Source organism: Puma concolor, chromosome C1, assembly GCF_028749965.1.
Source record: "Puma concolor isolate L17-30 chromosome C1, mPumCon1.1.hap2, whole genome shotgun sequence".
Taxonomy (NCBI): domain Eukaryota; kingdom Metazoa; phylum Chordata; class Mammalia; order Carnivora; family Felidae; genus Puma; species Puma concolor.
Window position 1 is genome coordinate 121023573 of NC_141674.1, and position 20655 is coordinate 121044227.

Genomic DNA, 20655 nt, shown 5'->3' on the forward strand with positions numbered 1-20655 from the left:
GCACTTCTCCAAAATCAGACGGACTGTGGCCAGCATGACTTGGTCCAGGAATCCCCCCTCATCCAGGCCCTCGGACCTCTCCATTCCTGGGCCGCATTTGGTATTTTCAGGAAGGCCAAGATCCACTATGGAAGTTGGGGGGCTGTTGTATCTTACTTAGTTCTACAGTAGGTGTCCCTCTTTCAAAGGCATGTGTGAGTGTGTGTGGGTGTGTGTGTGTATGATCAATCATACATACGAATGATTCTGAGCCTAGAAATAAATGCTTCAAAAGTATTTTTATTACACATACAAATCCATATGCTGAAGAAGGTGGGAACATTTGTCACAGCTGCTCTCCCTTGTACAGAAGCAGAGAAAGGGCCCCACCGGGGTCCTCAACACTGGCGACACGGTGAGATCACTTGGGGAGATTTAAAAAGCACTCGTGCCTGCAATTCACCATGCTCCCCCCCACCCCTGAAATGCCTGTTTAATTGGTCCAAAGAACAATCTAAGCACCCAGCAGTGTCCCTCACTGATGAAAAAGAAAATCATCTGGAGAAGTCAATAACATAAATTGCCAGCCCTCTTCTCTGAAAGTCTCCTTCAGTGGATATGGCTGCACGGGACACTTCTTTTAAAAAAACCAAAGTTCAGATGATTCCCGTCTCCCAGACTGGGATACACCACCTTGGGGGGTGGGGAAGAGAAGTTGAATCGGGTGGATAGAGGGTGGGAGAAGGGCTGTTTCACAAACGAGACAGTCTCCTGAGTGGACCCCCAAACAGGCCCCTGGGCTCCGTGCTGCGGGACCCCCCCCCCCCCCACAACCGGCCCCGCCGGAGAAATAGGGTTTTATGCGAAGGAAAGGCAAGCCGGCTTGGACTCCCCTGTCAGTTTCACCGGTCAGCAGTCACTGCCAGGAGCGCTGTCTGAAAAGGATCCCGGGGCAGAGGTCCGCTCAGTGGACAGACTGCCGCGATCGATTGGCAGTGTCTGTCACATATCCGGAAAGGGCACACCACAGGCTTGCCAGACGCTTTCTGCAGAGCCCTTGGCGTTGCTGCTCCTCCGGTCCAGGCCCAGCGGTGCGGCTCTCACACGTCAACACCCCACCTGGGGGGAGAGGCTTCCAGATGACTGGGGTGGTGGGGGGGGGGAGGCGGGGGCCCTGCCCACCTGCCCACAGCCCCCCACCTGCACGTCTCTCCAGGCCCCGCGTTCATCTCTGCCTGCTGAAGAGACTCTTGAAGGCGTTGTTGTAGTTCTTGTTAAATGCCGTGTAGATCAGGGGGTTGAAGAAGGAATTGGAGTAGCCGAGCCACAAGAATATGCTTTTCCAGATGGGGGGCAGGCTGCAGGCACAGAGGGGGCTGATGAGCTCCGCCAGGAAGAAGGGGATCCAGCACAGCACAAACACGCCAATGAGAATGCCCACCATCACGGCCGCCCGCTTCTCCTTCTGCTCCCGCCACGAGTCCCCGCTCATCTGAAAGGCCACCACCGGGCGACGCGCCGTGAACACCATCTCAGCCTCGTGAGGGGCCTCCTTCACCTTGGGACAAAGGAAATGTGCCGTGAACACCGAAAACCCAACACTGGATGCTAAAGCAACGTGGGGTGGCTCCCGTGCGGCCAACACCTCCCCCGCAACCTCATTCAAGACCCATTTATCCATAATCTGTCACAAACGTTCTGTGAAAAGGTTCCTGAGACTGTAGGTTAAACTAAGCCCCGAAGGTTCTTCCGGGAGTGAGAGTGGCGGTCCCCACAATGTCAATATGATATAAAAAGAGAGGGAGGCAGTTAAGAGCGGGAGCCTCGTGTCAGACTCTGGCTGGAGTCCCAGCCCCACGGGCCATGTGTGAAGCTGGGTGACAAAAGTCCTCTCCCCGGTAAGGACACCATGGAGGTGAACTGGGAATGTGCTGGGTGTGCCATTCAATGCTCATGGAGTGGGCTGGGTCAGGGACTAGGACCCCAAATAGAACAGCCCTGACCCAGGCCAGGCACGAAGTTCGCAGCTGGAGAGGCAGCCTATAAACCTCAACATTGCAAGAAATTGTACAACTATGTGCTAAATGGATTCAATTCGGATTTGGGGGTACTTCTGTACTGCCTAGCTTTGGGGGCACCTGGGTGGCTCAGTCGGGTGAGCATCCGACTCTTGGTTTCGGCTCAGGTCATGATCTCACAGTTCGTGGGTTCCAGCCCCGCATCAGGCTCTGCACTGACAGCAGGGCTCCTGCTTGGGATTTTTCTCTCCCTCTCTCTCTGCCCCTCCCCAGCTTGGTGTCTCTCTCTCTCTCTGTCTCTCTCTGTCCCTCTCAAAAAATAAATAAATAAGCATAAAAAGGTTTTAATTAAAAAAAAAAGACAGGGGCGCCTGGGTGGCTCAGTCGGTTGAGCGTCCGACTTCGGCTTAGGTCATGATGTCACAGTTCGTGGGTTCGAGCCCCTCATCAGGCTGTGTGCTGACCGCTTCCTCAGAGCCTGGAGCCTGCTTCAGATTCTGTGTCTCCTTCTCTCTCTGCCCCTCCCCCGCTCACGCTTTGTCTCACTGTTTCTCAAAAATAAATAAATGTAAAAAAAATTAAAAAAAAAAAAAAAGACAGCTGTAAATGCCTTTGTGGTAATAATTCACTACTCTTTAAGGAGTCCCCAACACAATGTCCACTCTGTCACCCCCATCCTTTGGCTAACTCCTATTTACTTCTTGGGTCTCAGCTTAGAGGCCACCAACCCTCTCAGAGTGGCCTTTGTGACCCTCTAAACTCAATCACATTGTCCTCTTCCGTAGCAATTTGTGTGACTGTGGCTATTGCATCTGCCCCGCCCCCGCCCCAGTCCAAGCTGAACAAGGGCGGGGACTGTGTCTTCTAGGACTGTGTGCCACCTGCCTGGCAGCAGCTGCCGTGCCTGGCAGGTGCTCCGGGAAACAGCTGCTGCGTTAACGAGTGACCATGACAACAGAAGGGTCCGCATCTGCATTTCCCTTCCTGCCCGGATGCTGCCAGCCATGGCCCACCGACACTGGGGGCACCCAGGGGCGGGAGGCTTGGGAGCAAGGGTTGCATCTAGCTTGGACACCGCTGGAAGCAGCTGTGGGGACAGCATCACGGCCGTGGAGCACAATACAGGGCCCACAGCCCATTCGCCGTCTGCTCTCACTGGGTTAGGATGACCAAAGCCAAGTGCTGCAGGACCCCCCCGGGGGGCCTGACCCATGCAAACCTGGGACTCCACCCTGGGAACCACCTTCGAATTCAGTGTCTTCTGCTACTTCCCCCCCCACCCCCAGCTCCTTTTGTGGGAAAATCACTACACCGGCCTGGAAAGAGATCATGAAGACGTGGACAAAGAGTCCTTGCCTTTGCCAGCGCCCACCTGGCTTCCTGCCCGCTGCCTGGAGAGAGACAATGACAAGGAAAGTGAAGGCAGCATGGGAACAAACAGCATTTCCCCCTCCCCCCCTTGCGCCCCCAGAGCGGCCAGCCACAACCCCTCTAATGAGCCTTTCCAAGGTTTGCCAGCCCCCCATGGGCAGGTATGAGCCCCATGTCCCCACTCCTCTTCAGAAGAGGCGGTACTGATCGGCTGATTGCCTCTTGATGGACCATCAAGTCACCAGACAAGTCTGAGCCACAAAACATGCCTTTCTGAAACCACCTCATGAATATTTAACAGTCTACTAGGGAGGGGATCATGTTATCAGAGCAGGATCGGAAGTGGGAGGTGATGCGTTTGTTTCTCTCCCACGGTGCTCCCACTCCATCCATAATGGGCACTTTTCCAGCCACTTCTCTGCTGACCTACGCGGCCTCCCAGGCACTGGAGTCCCTCCTCTGGGTAAGGCAAGTTCTAAGTCCTTGTTATGCTGTTGAGGGAATGAAATGGGGTGAATTCAGTTCAAAGGGCTCCTGGGGGAAGAGAAACAGAAAAGGCAAGTTCACTGACCAAGGAGGTTTAAAATACCAGGCCTCCAGCACCGCGGCACGACGTGGCAGAACCCGAGTCTGTCCCGCCTCAGCATCTGTTCGCTAGAAGTAAGCTCACAGCTTTCCACCTGAGCCTGCTGCACTCTGTGCAGAGAGAGACAGAGAGAGAGGCTGGGAGACCCTGGAATCTTTCCAGAAACAGCTTCAAAGAAACTGAGTCAACCTGGGATGATCCTGGTTGGCGAGGGGGCTGGGTAGCTTGGCTCTTCTTGTTTGAAATGAGATATCCAAAAGGGGCTAAGGGCAACTCTAGAGAAGTTACTCTAAGACAGACGCGATGCTAAACACTTGTGACGGATAACTTCAATTCATTCTCACATCAGACTTTCGAGGTATTCATTACTATTATTATCTCCATTTTGGAGTTGAGAAAACACTCTGAGAAGTTACATGCCTTGTCCAAGGTCACCCAGTTGCTTCTTACAAGAGCTGGAAGTCAGACTTGAATATCTGGACCCAGAGACCACACTCTTAATCCCTATATGTTGTTCCTCGCGTTTAGTAAACGTGATTGCTCTGAATAGGCTCCGACAGAACCTATCTTAAGGATATTTATGCCTGGAAATGTTTTCAGAACGGACATGAAGGGCTTCCTGGTGATTTCTCTGGCCACCAGCTCTGGGGCCACCCCTGAGCTTCTCCATCTCTCCTCTTTGGTCTTCTCTCTCCTCAACCTCCTCACCCCAACTTCCCTCTACACCGCTGTCTGAAAACTGACCATCTGGGCTTTAGAGGCCTCTGACCTCTGGTTAGAAATCCGCTCATGTGCAGACAAGAATACGGGCTGGTGAAAGCATACAGTCAGTGGGTCCTGCTGAAAAAGGAAAGGTGCTCTCAATACACAGAAGTTTGGGCACGTCAAATGCCATGGCCAAGGCCACGCAAGCAGGGCAAAATGCCAGACCTTCCCGGCTCTTGACGGTTGTCTGGTACGTGGCTAGGCGGTTCCACACACTGTCTTATTCAGTAATGACAGCGACCAGTAAGGAGGGGATGAGGAAACCGAGGCTCAGAGCAAGTTAGTGATTAGACAGGATTACCATCTGAGCCCCCACTTCTACATCTGTAACCGTGAAGAATCTTGTCTGTACTGTAGGCCTAGTGTGAGGATCACAATGAGGCACGGTGCATAGTAGGACCTCATAAATGTCAGCCTCCTGTCCCCTTGTTCCTTCCTTCTCCTCTAATAAAAAGAAAAAAAAATTCTAGTGGGGCTCCTGCGTGGCTCAGTAGGTTAAGTGACTGACCAGCTCAGGGCATGATCTCACAGTTCATGGGATTGAGCCCCGAGTCGGGCTTTGTGCTGACAGCTCTGAGCCTGCTTCCAATTCTCTGTCCCCCCTCTCTCTTCCCATCCCCCACTCACATCCTGAGACTTCGGCTCAGGTCGTGATCTCATGGTCCATGGGTTCGAGCCCCGCGTTGGGCTCAGTGCTGACAGCTCAGAGCCTGGAGCCTACTTTGGATTCTGTGTCTCCCTCTCTCTCTGTCCCTCCTCTCTCTCAAAAATAAATTTTAAAAAATTTTAAAAAATTCCAGCTGCTGGGGCTCCTGGGTGGCTCAGTCGGTTAAGCATCCGACTCTGGCTCAGGTCATGATCTCACAATCCATGGGTTCGAGCCCTGCATCAGGCTCAGTGCTGACAGCTCAGAGCCTGGAGTCTGCTTTGGATTCTGTCTCTCTCTCTCTCTCTCTCTCTCTCTCTCTGCCCCTCCCCTGCTCATGCTCTGTGTCTCTCTGTCTCTCAAAAACAAATTTTAAAATTTTTTAAAAATATTCCAGCTGCCACAGAAAGAACGCACAAACATTTTTCATCCTCTAATGTTGTTAACTCAACATCCTAACAAGGAACAGGAGAGGAAAGCAGAAAGAAGCATTGTCCCAATCACTTGTGGAACAAACACCAGTTGGTGCTGTGACCCCACGGGTTAGACAAGAGTCTCCATGAGGCAGGTGTCGGGGCGGCCACGCTAATCCCAGTGGTGAATCAAGGCCTACGGCCTCTGAGCGAGGAGAGAGGGCATAGAGAGTTTCCTGGTTCGGGCTGAAGGCACCCCGGATCGTAAGTGGAGCCCCCTGTTTCTAACCAGAGCTCGGCAGGTCAGGACCGAGAATGCCTGGGGCTCCAGTCTCTCTGCCCCAGGGTCCATGGGGCGCACCAAGCTCCCCACTGCATTTCCCAAAGGTACGCCAAGGACATGACTAGCCAAAATAGCCCCTCAACGTGAACAGAAACTGTCTAGCTTGTCTGACAACATAGAGCAGCAAATGTTTTCAGCTGCTTCTCTGGTGGAAAAAAAAAAAAGAAAGAAAGAAAAAGAAGAAAGGAAAGAAAGAAAGAAAGAAAGAAAGAAAGAAAGAAAGGGGAGAGAAAAAGAAAGAAGGAAGAAAGAAAGAAAGAAAGAAAGAAAGAAAGAAAGAAAGAAAGAAGAAAAGAAAGAAAGAAAGAAAGAAAGAAAGAAAGAAAGAAAGAAAGAAGGAAGGAAGAAAGAAAGAAAGAAAAGAAAAGAAAAGAAGGAAGGAAAGAAAGAAAGAAAGAGGAAAGAAAGAAAGGAGGAAGGAAGGAAGGAAAGAGAGAAAAAGAAAGAAAGAAAAAAGAAAGAAAGAAGGAAGGAAGAAAGAAAGAAAGAAAGAAAGAGAAAGAAAAAGAAAGAAAAAAGAAGGAAGGAAGAAAGAAAGAAAGAAAGAAAGAAAAGAGGGAAGGAAGGAAGAAAGAAAAGAAAGAAAGAAAGAAAGAAAGAAAGAAAGAAAGAAAGAAAGAAAGAAAGAAGAAAGAAAGAGAAAAAGAAAAAAGAAAGAAAAAAGAAGGAAGGAAGAAAGAAAGAAAGAAAGGAGGAAGGAAGAAGGAAGGAAGGAAGGAAGGAAGGAAGGAAGGAAGGAAGGAAGGAAGGAAGGAAGGAAGGAAAGGGAGAGAAAGGAAGAAAAAGAAAGAAAGAAAGAAAGAAATTAAGGAAGTTTTCTTGTTAAAAATAAATAAAAGCAGAGCATGCTAGGCTTGAAAAAAATAACTTTTCCTTCAGTGTAATTCTATTTGTAACGGAGTATAGTTTTGCTGAGCTCTTGGGTGTGACCATAACAGAAGGTACAACTGCTATCATTCTTGTTTTTGGAGAACGTGGATTTTTGTGCAGAGGTTGGTCACTGTGGTTTGGCTAAGGATCCACTGGAGTTCATGCTGAGAAGAGGAATATAGCTCTGTTTTCAGCTCTAATATCATCTGATCTGAAGTCATCCTCCCTTTACGAGTGGATGCCAATGGAAGGGCCTCTGTTGAGGCAAGAGTTCACCCCTGAAATCCTTGGGACCCCAGGACAGAGAGGCCTGGAATGGTGGGGTGGGGAGGAGGGAAGGGGTAGAGGGAGAAATGGAGAGAAGGGAGGTTTTGCCTTTTGCACATGTATTGTCAACCCTCAGTGTTCCGATGCACCCCCCTGGGGGCCACACCCTGATGACTACAGCCCTGCCTCAGAGAGTCACAGTTCCCACTGCACTGTGGGTTCCATCCCTCAAGAGGGCCAGCTGGGAGCAAGGCTCAGTATCACTCTTCAGAGATGGGCTTCAGGGAGCGCCCTATGCAAATGGCTGACTAAGCACCTACGTACCTTTCTGGGCAGCAAGTCCAAATCTTTCTTGAATTTTCAAGTCATCTGTGACCTACCAGAAGGTTAAGAACCATGGAGTTCTGATCTCAGTGTTCCACTGAGAAGCTCAACCTTCTCCAGGAACTACACGGATTTAAGAAGCAGCTCATTGCAAGGTCATTGGTGAAGACACACGGTGCCTGCACCATATTCGCCTATGCCCCCTTCATTTCTCCTTCTCCCCCTGCACTCTTCCTCAATGATCCAATCAGAGAGAAAAGAGAAACGGAAGTAGAGGTGCAGAGATAGAATGAACGTGATGATGTAAGGAGAACAAAGGAGAAGTTTATAGAAAGGGGAAGGCCAGAGACATTTCTAAAGGGGTCTAGAAAATGCTCCCTGGCAATTCCAAGTATTTCTGAAAACAGACTATTAGGTACCCATCTTAAAGGAATCAAACCATAAACCAGATTTTTGATTACCACTGATACGATTTGATTCATAAAATGTACTTTCCTAAAGTTAAAATAATCTTGCAGTCTGGAATGGAATGTGTTTGAGCCCACAAGTTCTTTTAATAGACAGAGTCAGAACGAGGGCGACATCCTCTTCCCGGACCTGAGCTCTGACAAGAGCAAAAGCCCACCAGCAGCTTAGTCTTTGGGATGGTCTGGTGACAACTAAACATTGGACAAAGGACAAAAACAAAAGGGGCTCTGTGCAGATTTCAGTCACTCAAGGTTCACGTACTGTATGCTTACAGCACACAGACCTGCTTATATTAATATAGACAATTAGCTTAGAGAGGCAAATATTTTATAATATAACATTAGCTAACACTCAGATCCAAGTTGTCATAAACCCCGCAGCTCAATACTACACATTTATTTCGCCCTTTGCTGTTTACAAAGTGCTTTCCCCTTTATTATCCAGTCTCTCAGGACCATTGTATTCTGGACAGACTTCTAGCAGAGCACCTATAAGAGTTTATTCACTTTTTAATGCTATGGTTGTAGTCTACTAACATTAACCCCTGGAGAACAGAGGTCTTGCTTGCGCATTCCTTGAACCTTCGGAAGCTACCGCACTGCCTGATATATAGGTCAGCAATAGTCAATCAAGTAATTTTGAGCACCATCTGTGTGGTGCTCAATTACACAGATGGTGGTGGTTTTAAAATCTGTCCACAAGTTTCCTGACACTTCTCCAAAGGTAGAGCTTAATTCCCCTTCCATTGAGTGTGGGCTGGAGTTGGCGTCTCACTTCTAGTAAATAGAATATATGGGAAGTGATTGCCTGTAACTTCTGAGACTAGCTCATAAAAGGCATTGCAGTATCTTCCTTGCTGAGCTTTCTTGGAATAGGGGAAGCCAGTCGCCATGTTGTGACAACACTCAGGCAGCCTTATGGACACCTCCTGCTAACAGCCATGTGAGTCAGCCATCTTGGAAGGAGAGTCTCCAGCCCCGGTCAAGCCTTCGAATGACTTCTGCCCCGTCTGACATCTTGGCCACAACCACAAGAGCCCTTCGGTCCAGAAGGTCGAAGCCATTCCCAAGCCTGACCCACAGAAACGGTGAGTTATTACATGTTTGTTGTTTTACACTCCTAATACATGTTTGGTGGGCTATGTTACTCCAGCAAAAAGTAACTCTTCTGCCTAGGATGGTGAGTAATAGAAGTAAAGAGGACTAAGATAAGAATTCATTGTTTATAACTTACAGGGGGAACTTTAAAAAATAATAACAAAGATAATACAGCAGCTGTCATGGACGGTTTACCATTTTCAATACTCCATATACACCATTATCTCATTTACTCTTCACAAGAATATTATGAGGCAGGCAGCAGTATTTCCTTTTTACCTATGGGGAAATACAGCCTTAGATTAAGTCACTCAGCTGAAGTGCTAATAAGTCGCACACAACTGAAAATCAGGTCTCCTTGCTTCCAAATCCCATGCTCTGAACCACTGTGCACCGTCTCCCACCGCGTGTTTACTGACTGAGTGAATGAGTGAAAGGTATCACCCAGGGTGGCGTTATCACATCCCTGAGCCTCAGGCATCTTTGCCTCTGTGGGCCCTTCCCCCATTAAGAAGTATTAAAAATTATATTTTATGACTATATTATTAGAAAGACTAACATAATCAAGGCTGGACACATTATTATATATTCATTGCTGCGATATTCATTGTCCCCGTAATTTTAAAGGAAATTAAAAGTAAACCAGTTCCGTGGGCCCCGAAAAGTATGGTGCCTCCGGGTGGTGTGCCTACTTTGCCTAATGAATAATTAGACCCTGGTATCAACTTGTATACAACAATCAAACAATTGAAAAGAAAAAAACTTCTTTTTATAGAATTTGTTTATAGAATTTTATTTATTTTGAGAGCGGGAGTGGAGGAGGGACAGAGAGAGAGAGAGAGAGAGAGAGAATCTCAAGCAGGTTCCACTCTGTCAGTGCAGAGCTCCATGCAAGGCTCAAACCCAGAAGCTGTGAGATCATGACCTGAGCTGAGATCAAGAGTCAGATGCTTAACCGACTGAGCCACCCGGGTTCCCTGAAAAAAAGAAAAACTTTTTGATGTCACATGTTGAAAGGCAGATAAATAATCCCCATTGATTCTGCTTTTTTTCTCCTAAACAGAAAGGGCACAGGGCAGTAGGAAACAATCACAACGCATGGGGGTTGCTCTGTGGGGGAGCAGAATATACTGTGTATGCGGTGCTCAGTCTAGAAAGCGGAAAGAAAGGATGTCAGGGTAGGAATGAAGCCTGCCTCCTGAGAGAAGCCGGCAGTGCCTCTGTGCTCAGCTGTTCTGGAACGAACAGAGTCCCGTGCACAGTTTTGAGACGCTGCTCCCATACCCCACCTTGACTGGGATACGACTGCCTCATTCCTATGAAGGTTAGATGCCGTGGGCAGTGGGGCAGCGCTCGGCAGTTAAGTGCCCAGAGGGGCACAGAGGAATGACAAAGTAAAGAACGGTGACTTGAGGTCTGCGACCAGCCTCAGCTTCTCCACTCCATAACTCTGTGGTCTTAGATGACCTAACTTTGTGGCAGCTGAGTTTTATCAACTGGAAGCTGAGGGCTGGTGGCAAAGACAGCTCTCACCAAATATCCTTAGGCTCCCCTGGATTTCACAGCCAGTGGACCGAGAACAGAACCCACACGTGTCCACTTGAGGGTAAGGCGAGTAAAGCTGCTGTATTTCCATATATCTCTTCCCCTCTCACAGCCACCTTGGAAGCCGCCGACAGAGACTTTAGGCCAACCTGGCTGGGCCATGATGCTTAAATAAGAAGATGAAGAGAAAGCATCAAAACAGTGTCCAGAAGAGGGGACTGACTTAATAACCACTGGTTTCTGTCTCTACTGTCAAAAACTGCATTTTTTCCCTCAAAGAATTAAGTCACTGCCCAGGAACTGTGGCTTGGCCCTTTCTGATAATATTTCAATGTTGAGACCGGGCCACAGAATTCCAAAGAAGAGGAGGGATGTACACAGCCCTGTTACCAGAGGCCCTCTGCCTTCCTAAGTGCCTCTATCACCCACAGAAATCAGTACCGACATGCCGGAGTGCAGGAAATGGCAGGTGATGGGGGTGGGGAAGGTAGAGAGAGAGTATTCCTGGCATATTATTTTAAATTTCTGTTTGGGGGTCTTAATACTAGAAAGCTTGCTCAGCAGCATTTCCCAGGCATTTGTGTGAGGGCTGGCTGAAGCCTAAAGACGCAGGCCGCTCTCCAACACCCTCACATCTACAATCTCAGCATCACGGGACTCAAGACCCCCAGGCCTGGCCTAGACTGATACCAGAGAACTTGCAGCACCCAAAGCAGGGAACTGGGTTGGCAGGGGGCCCACTGCAAGTGGAAAATCACAATACTTCGCCCTGCCCCCCAGAGCTCCTCCTCCCCACCCACAGGCCACCCCGGATTGGCCAGGCTCCTGTTCACTCACTTCTTCTCGGTATCACCTGCTGGAACCGGGTCTGTCAAAAATAAACACCAAACTCCGGCTTGCCAAGCCTTTCTGGCATCCATTTCACCATGATTTCTCTAGGTGCACGTTGGATTAATGTAGCTATTAAAAGTCAGCCCTACCTCACAATCAGACAGAAAAGCTATAATCACCCCAGGCATTTCCAAAGGACCTTTCAAAGAACATCATTAATTCTGAATAAAGCTCTCCCCTACCAACACTTTCCAATTATAGTCTTGACATTCCTATTTTATGCTACAAAATCTCTCTGCCATTTAATGAAGAGGGGGGGAAAAAAAAGCCTGCTTTTTAAAACACATATGTTTGAGTAGCCTACGTATCTGAGTTAACTTTCCAAAATTAAAACACAACTAACAATAGAAAACTCACTGTCCCTTTCCTCTGCCCCACCCCCATCGGCAGTCCTTCCTTGGCCATAGGCAGTAGCCCTCCCCCCCCCACCCGCCCCCTCCACTATCCATGGTTTCAGCTTTCTGAAGTTTCAGTTATCTGAGATCAACCACAGTCTGGAAGCAGATGACCCTCTTGATTTATCCGGGTCAACAGGAGCCTAACACTATGTCACAATGCCTGCATCATCATTTCACTTCACCCCATCTGGTAGCCATTTTACCATCTCACATCATCACAAGAGGAAGGATGAGTATAGTAAAATATTCGGAGAGAGAGGCTGCATTCACACAACTTTTATTGTTATAATGTTATGTTCTATTTTATTATTATATATATTATGGGGCACCTGGGTGGCTAGTCGATTAAGCATCAGACTTAAGCTCAGGTCATGATCTCGGGGTCAGTGAGTTCAAGCCCCAGGTCGGGCTCCCTGCTGACAGCTCAGAGCCTGGAGCCTGCTTTGGATTCTGTGTCTCCCTCTCTCTCTGCCCCTCCCCCGCTCATGTGCGTGCGCGCGCGCTCTCTCTCTCTCTCTCTCTCAAAAGATAATCAACATTAAAAAAATTTTTAGGTGTGCCTGGGTGGCTCAGTGGGTTAAGTGTCCGACTTCAGCTCAGGTCATGATCTCATGGTTTGTGAGTTCGAACGCGTTGTTGGGTTCTGTGCTGACAGCTCAGATCCTGGAGCCTGCTTCGGATTCTGTGTCTCCCTCTCTCTGTCTCTCTCTCTGCTCTCCCCCTCACTCCCCCCCCCCACCCCCGCTCGCTTGGGTGTGCATACACTCTCTCTCTTGAGAAATGTTAAAAAAAAAAATGTAGGTATGTCGCTATCCCTGTGCCTAGTTTATAAATTAAAATCTATCTTAGGCATGTATAGGAAAAGACCAGTATACATGGTTCAGTGCTATCCAAGGTTTCAGGCATCCATGGGGGGCCTGAAAGGTATCCAAGCGGGGCGGGGTGGGGGGAGGGCTTGGAAGGTATCCCTGTGGACAAAGGGCAACCACTCTATTGTATTTGGGAAGGGGCAATAAGTCCTGTTTTTATTCTCCAGGACTTTGAGCCTGCCCCACCCCCCACCCCTTAACAGGGAAAGTCTGGGGGTTGCAGGGTGAGGAGGGAGCTGACTCTACTAGATCCTGGCCCAAAGGCAGAAAGGTCCAACTTTAACTACAAGCAGAGAAGTTCTGCCAAACGCACAGCCCTGCATCTCATTCATTTCCAGGTCCTGCCCAGTGCACACGGCCTGGCCGGGCGTCGTTGATCTCTATTCTGCCGCCCCGTGTGCTTGGCGCCTCACGTTCTTCATCTCATGTGATCCTTTCTCACCATGAAGTAGGAATGAACTTGTTTAAAGGTATGGGAAAGAGGCCCACAGACATTAAGGAACCGCCCCCAGTGTCCCAGCTGGGGTTTGAACTCACGGTTCTATGTCGTTCCGAAGTCACTAGAGGAAAGCACTGAGGTTGGGGTAGTGAAAGGAAAGCGACGCTTGGGTTCTGTTTTACGCTCATTTCCCTCTTTGGCAGGGAGCTGGCTGATAGAGTTGGAGGTTTAGTGTGTGGACTGCAGAGCACGGACCAGGGTGTGGTGGGGACGAAACATACAGAAATGTGCTCATTTGCGGGACGCAGATTTCCAGCCCGCCGCAGTCCCGCTCTGTTTAGTCGGGACCGGGAAGCTGGCGGCTGCACGATTCACACGGACACAGTCACTCCCCCGGAAAGCACCCGAGGGCGCGGCCGATCGGTGTGCCCTCACTACTGCCCCGACACGCTGCCCCTGTGAGCCCCCCTCAGCTTCTTGGATTAGCGGTGGGAGCGACCCCGCCAGCCCCAGTGAAACCCCTTCCCCCGCGCGTCAGGTCCGCAGGTGGCCAGCGGGTGCGCGCCTGGGGCAGGCGATGCGCCCCTCCGCACGCGCTCCGGGAGAGCAGATGGCAAACTCCCTGTGCGCTCCAGGTGCGCTGGCGGCCAGCCTTGCCGCCAGCCTTCCGGCGCGCGCCACAAGTGTGCAAGCTTCCGCCGCCAACTCTCCCCGTAGCCGAGCTGCTTCCCCACCCAGCGACCCCCTCCTCCAGCCCCCCCCCCCCCCCCCCCCCCGTGCCGCAGCACGCTCGCTCCTCACCTGCACCGTGGCCGGCAGCGGCAGCACAGCCCCGCGGCGGCGGCCGAAACGGAACTTGGCCGCCTTGTAGATCTTCCAGTAGACGAAGAGCACCACGCCAAGCGGCAGGTAGAAGGCACCGCAGGTGGAGAAGACGGCGTAGGAGGGTTCCTGGCTCACCTGGCAGCGCTGGCGCCGTGGGTCGTACGCCTCGCCCCAGCCAAAGAGCAGCGGCGCCAGGGCGATGAGCGCCGAGAGCGCCCAGGTGAGCGCGATCATGAGCGCGGAGGCGCGGCGGCGGGTGCGCAGCGTGTACTGCAGGTGGCGCGTGATGGTCCAGTAGCGGTCCAGGGCGATGGCCGCCACGTTCCAGATGCTGGCGGTGCAGCACAGCACGTCGAAGGAGATCCACACGTGGCACAGGCTCCGGCCCAGCAGCCAACGTCGCCCGGCCGACAGCTCGCTCACCAGGCTCAGGGGCATCACCAGCGCGGCCACGAGTACGTCCGACACGGCCGTCGAGGCCACCAAGTTATGAGGCACACGATGGAAGGCGCGGACGCGCAGGATGGTGACCAGAACCAGCAGGTTCCACAGGAAAGTGGCCGCGATCAGCAGCACCAGCAGCGTCACCACCAGCACCGTGAAGACGGAGAAAGGCGGCTCGAGGCCGGGCAGGGCGGCCCCGCCTGGGGTCGACCCGATGACCCCGCCGGGGCTTGGGCTGAAGCTGCCGGCCTCGGATCCCAGGGGCAGGGAGACGCCGGTGGCGGCCACCGTGAGGTTAGCTGCTTCCATGGCGCGCGGCGCGCGGGATCCTGGTTTCCCGGCAGGGGACACACGCGCGCGGCCCGGGGCTCGGTGTGGACCGGGCGGGTGGGGGCGTGGAAGGGGTCGCCGCGTGCCCTGGGAGGACAGAGCGGGGCCCAGGTCGCCCCACCCTGTCCCTCTTTGGGCCGCAGCCCACGCTTTGGCTCCTCTGCCGGGAGCCCTCGTGGACCTCTTTTCCAGTGGAAGAAAAAAGAGTGGGACCCCTCTGGAGTCCAGCTCAGCTCGGCGCGCCAGTCCCTCCCACCTCTCTGCGCCGTCCCCGGGGCAACGGGCTGTCACAGGGCTGGGAATCCGGGAGCGCCGCGGAGTGTCCGCGCGCAGGGGCGGGTTTGGAGAGTTGCCCCCTCCCGCAGCCGGCCGCGGCAGGAGCCTGGCTGCAACCGGGTGGGCGGGTGGGGGTGGCCTGAGGACCCGCCAGCACCAGCCAGGACTTCACGCAGCCCCACCGCCCCCCCACCCCCAACGCCTCCGCCGGGCGGAGAGAACCCTAACTGCGGTTGTCTCCGGAGAAGGTTCATGATCGCGCAGCAATGCCGTAGCCACCACCTTCTCGGATCCCTGGGATCCGAGAGACAGAGAGACAGAGGCGCCCACCCTCTCTCCTGGCGAGGAGGAGTTCTGGTTTCCTCCAATGACGATCCTACGTATACCCGAACTAGGTACCGAGGTACAGACAACAGCAAGCCCCTAAAGCCGGCTCCACTCGGAGCACTTCTGACCGGCAGGGGCTTCACGGTGCCTTGAGAAGTTCACTCCGGGAAGAAAGGACGCTACTTCTAGGCAGTTTGGCAGGCGCCCCCAACGGGGAGCGTTTGCAACCTGTCCCCTGACCCCAACCCTGCCCACCAACACCTGTCCGCCGGCCCCAACCCTGCCGCCATATCCGTGTTTGTCCTTCCCTCCCTGCCCTTTGCTGTTGCTGACATCCCTGACCATACTCTATGTCTTCCAGGCTAAGGCTGGGGTTATTTTTGTTGACCTGTGAACAAAGGTAGACACCAATTAGAAAGGTGAAATCACCCTAACCTTCCACCCCACCCCGCTCCCCATTTTCAGTCTCATGCTTTTGAATAATAGTTCAACAATAATTAAATCAACCCAGTGCCGGCACTACTTCTGTGCCCGGGAATCAAAACACGAACACAGAGCCCAAACGGCCCCTTTTCTTTTCACCGCGGCAGAGGGACAGTCACCCACCAGCTTCTTTCTGACACCTGAGGAACAGCCTCAGGCTAAGCAGGGTGCTCAGAACAGCCAGAGTGGGCACGGCACTGAGTCAGCTCCCAGAGAGAGACTTTCTGGAAAAGTCCCCTGAGACCGTAGCAGGTGGAAGGGGTTTCTTCCCCTGAGCGGTCCACTCCTGGCACCTGGGGCAATCTTTGGGGATCCGGACCCGGCAGGGAGGACGTCCCAAGAACGTCCTTTTCCTCTGCTCTCCCTTCTTCATCCATTCGCTTTGTAGATGCTCTCTGCTGTCTGCATACCCTGCCTGGCGGTTCTTGCTTACACACTCATACTTGATAGCACACTCCTAGGGCATAAAAAGCAACAGGCAAGGAAGTCAAAAACACTTACAGGCAGGGGCACCTAGGTGGCTCAGTCGGTTGGGCGTCCGACTTCGGCTTGGGCCATGATCTGGTGGTTTGTGAGTTCAAGCCCCACATCAGGCTCTGTGTTGACAGCTCAGAACCTGGAGCCTGCTTTGGATTCTATGTCTCTGTCTCTCCCTGCTCATTCTCTCTCTCTCTCTCTCTCTCAAAAATAAACATAAAAAAATTTTTTTAATACAGGCATAAGTGTCAAGTGATCGATAAAATGATCAGAAATGGGCTGTTCAGTGACCGCAGAGACAGAGGATGCTGGGGTCAGAGACAAGGCTTTGCACTTACTGAAGCGCAGGGAAGGGGTGTGGATATTGGACAAGATGAACGGAAGGTTGGACCTGGCAGGGGCGTGAAAGTCTGGGGTCAAAGGGACAGATATGCAGGTGTAAATGACAAGGAGCAGGGTTTGCATGTGGCCATGGAAAAAGCTGGATGCTGGGCGGTTTTGGGACAGTGCCCATGATGAGCAGAAAACGGGGACGGGCCTTTGAAATACTTTCACAATAGTCTCCCCCTTCTATTGGACAAGAGTGTAACCAGAGCAAAGACTATCAAAAATGTAAAAGCATCCGTATTGCAGCAGTCAGATACTTGACTTGCTGTTATTCTCTTACCTTTGCACCTACCCGCATGCATGTTTTATTAAACCTAAAATCAATTTCTTCTTTGGCAGAGTTCGCTTAACGCTCTTCATGTTGCTAGATATTCTCTTCGTAGCTGTACTTTTTATACTGTGCCGTTTATTACTTGAGAGACTTTGAGCAACTTAGGCTCTGTTTCCTCATTTCCAAACCAAGGCGAATTATGCCTGTCAGGCGAGTATTAAAGAACTACAGGTAGGGGGGCCTGGGTGGCTCAGCCGGGTTCCCGCTCAGGTCACAGTCTCAGGGTTCTTGAGTCCCCAGTTCGGACTCCACACTGACAGTGAGGAGCCTGCTTGAGATTCTCTCTCCCTCTCTCTGTCCCTTCCTCGCTCTCTCTCTCTCTCTCTGCCTCTCTCTCTCCCTCCCTTTCTCTCCAGATTAATAAACTTTAAAAACTTTTCAAATAATAATAATAATAAAAGAACTACAGTTAGAGGAAGCTGGTAGCACTGGCTTGAGTCAGGGTTCAATACAGGGTCACTGTTGCTACTGTTTCACTCTGAGTTTAACCTTCCATTCCCTTCTCTTGTGATCTTTTGCTGTGGATCGGTGTTTTTACAGTTGTGATCCCTTGAATATTTGCAACAAGAAAACTCGTCCACATAGTTTATTTCACTTGATCCTGCCCGCACCGCTTTAAGCCTCATTCCCATCTGCAGTTGGAGAACAGAGAGGTCTGTGGTCTTAACCTACTGCCTCCCAGCTGGGACTCAGCTCTTCTGACTCCCTGCCCCTCCTGCCCCCGTGTCCGTGACGCCAGGCTGCCCTCCGTACACGGGACTGGGGTCCAGTCTGATTATTTTCCTTTAACTCTTTTATGAAATTTTTGTTTTTGTTTTAGAGAAAGAACGCATGAGCACAAGACGGGGAGGGGCAGAGGGAGAGAGAATCTTAAGCACCCTCCACACTCAGCACCAGGGCAGAGCCAGACTCTGGGCTCAATTCCGTCACCGCGAGATCATGACCTGAGCCGAAATCAGGAGTCTGACGCTCCACCGAACGAGCCACCCAGGCGCCCCTAAATATTGTTTTATGTAAAAAGTCTGTGTTAGAAAAGGTGCCCCCCAAACATATTTCAAAGTTACTTTCTCACTTTGGTTTCAAGCAGAGGGAACGCCTTTCGAGAGAGGGACAGACTGTAGACCTGATGGTCAGGGGAGGCCAGAGAGTGACATGGGTGCAGAGACCAGAATGGAGTGAGTGAATGAACTTCGCCTAAGGGAAGAGCATCCCAGGGAGCGGGAACAGCACACCCACCAAAGCCCTGAGAAGAAATATGTTTGAGGGGCACCTGGGTGGCTCAGTCGGTTGATTTCTGCTCGGTCATGACCCCAAGGTTGTGAGATCGAGCCCCGCCTCAGGCTCTGAGCTGGGCACAGAGCCTGCGTAGGATTCTCTCTCTCTCCCTCTCTCACACACCTTTTCTCTCTCTCTCTCTCTCTCTCTCTAAAATAATAATAAAAAAAGAAACTTAAAAAAAAAAGGAATATGTTTAAGGAATGTAAAGCTTTAACGACACACAGGAACACCTTTTCTGATTAAGAAAATAAACAAAAGGAGAAAGAAATGAGCCACAAAGAATCAAAATATCACTTCAGGCAGGAAGGAGCCTTATAATTTAAAAAAGAGATTCTAGATATCCTAATTTTACCTTTTGAATAAAGATATAAAAAATAAACTAAGTGCCTTCACATGTTGCGTTGTTAATAGCAGAAGCCTTTACTTGGCAGTGAATAAATCTAATTTACGGAAAGCTAAATCAAAAAATAGAGCATTCTCTAGCTCACTGTTCTGCTTTGTCCTCACAACACTTCATGAATTGACATCATGTTGTGTATTTCGGCGCGTTTTGTTACCTGCCTTCCCCAGAAAAAATGTGAAGTTCCTCCAAGGCAGGGCGGCGTCTCACTGCTGTATCTTAACTTCTGGTTCTGTGCACACACGTAGAAGGTGATTGGATGCATTTGAAAGGATGTCTTGAACGAATGAAGGAGGCGTTGTTGGGACAGGTGATCCACGGGCCCTGAGCGCCCCACCCCGTTCCGGTAGGACACGCCGAGGACAGGGCCCTGCGTCACTGACCAGGCCACTTGAGAGAGTTGTGTTTGCAGCAAGGGGCCGTAACAGATGAGGTGACCTCTCCCCCTGGGCAAAGGGGGTCCTCCAAGCCCAGGGTTCCTCTCCTGTAACACAGTCGCCTGCCCGTCTGGGTGTCATCACAGGCTCTTTCTATAACCCCCGTGGGATTTGGGGAGCGTGGGGAACCAGCACAAATGAACACGGAGGTCAGGCCGCAGCTTTTGCCCAGAGGAATAAAGTCCTTTGTCTCTGACCCACTGTGTCTGTCTTCTGACAACATCTGTGAACAGTTACACAGTAGCTTGTTGCTTGCAAGTAAGGTCAAGTCCCGGACCCTGCACGGTACCCGGTTCCCCACAGGCACTTTGCTTGCTGATTTTTAAATTACAAGGAGCAAAATCATTTTGCCCCTCGGGGAATTTTCCTTGATACATTGTTCTTCCAAATTTAATAACTGAGGCAAAAGGTAGGAACAGTATGATTGTTCTTTTTACATATTTCCAAATCGTACCTTAGAGAGATTTAATGGATTTATTGTTCTCTCGGCCTCAGCTTTGGAGAAACAGGAGAGAGAGATTGACAACCTCGCCAAAACCAATTTTTCTGTCACTAGAAGAAAACTGTTTAATTGGTGTATAATCATGTATTTTGTTTTAATTTGCCTTTCTTAATGGCTAAGCATCCTGCATTCTCCCACATGGTGATATATTTTCTATACATCCTTGTGTAGATCTGTTCGCCCCATTTTAACTACTTTATACAGGAATCCAGGTACTGACCCTAGGAATATTGATCAATTGCAATGTAATTGGGGAGCAGATTTTCATCAGTGCCGTTGTCACATACCTTTTGCGCTGTCATTCCTCTCTTTGCATTTATTCCATCACGTCTTGTTGAAAACAGTTTTCTTTTATGGGAGAGGACACGTCGATCCTGCCTCCCTCAATGTCCTTAATTTATTCTGTCATCTTAAGTTGCTTTCCTGCCCTCTCTCGCTGCTATTAAGGTTTATGAATAGATTTAGAAATGTCTCTCTTTGATTCTTCTGGAGTCGTGTGTGACACAGAAGACGATGGTGTTTGGACCCTCCCATCCACATGCTGGACGTAATCCTGTCCAGGGAAGCCCAGCCCTGATTACTGAGAGAAAGACATGGTGTCACAAACGCAGGCCAGATGCTGTCCTGATCCTGGATCCCTTTCATCCCCCAGACAACAAAATCTATCTGATAACCAGAATACAGCAACATGTGCCAGCAGCTGATCAGAAGTATAAACAAAGTTTTCTGGTCTTGCTGGGAGAGAACTCACCTCCGGTGAGGAGAAGCAGAAAAGGCCTCTTGAAGGAGGCAGACTTTTTTTTTTTTTAATGTTTTATTTATTTTTGAGACGGAGACAGACAGAGCATGAGCAGGGGAGGGGCAGAGAG

At 50.7% G+C, this 20655-nt stretch overlaps 1 protein-coding gene across 1 annotated transcript; it reads right to left on the bottom strand.

Annotated features, from left to right (window-relative positions):
- Nucleotides 1–259: 259 nt before the first annotated feature.
- LOC147578416 (5-hydroxytryptamine receptor 5B) lies at nucleotides 260–15127 on the bottom strand. The gene is made up of 2 exons (XM_086718448.1): nucleotides 14091–15127; nucleotides 260–1537 (listed from the first exon to the last, which is right to left on the bottom strand). The coding sequence occupies exons 1-2, from the start codon at nucleotides 14865–14867 to the stop codon at nucleotides 1205–1207; spliced, it is 1110 nt and encodes a 369-aa protein (XP_086574574.1). The 5' UTR covers nucleotides 14868–15127; the 3' UTR covers nucleotides 260–1204.
- Nucleotides 15128–20655: the final 5528 nt, after the last annotated feature.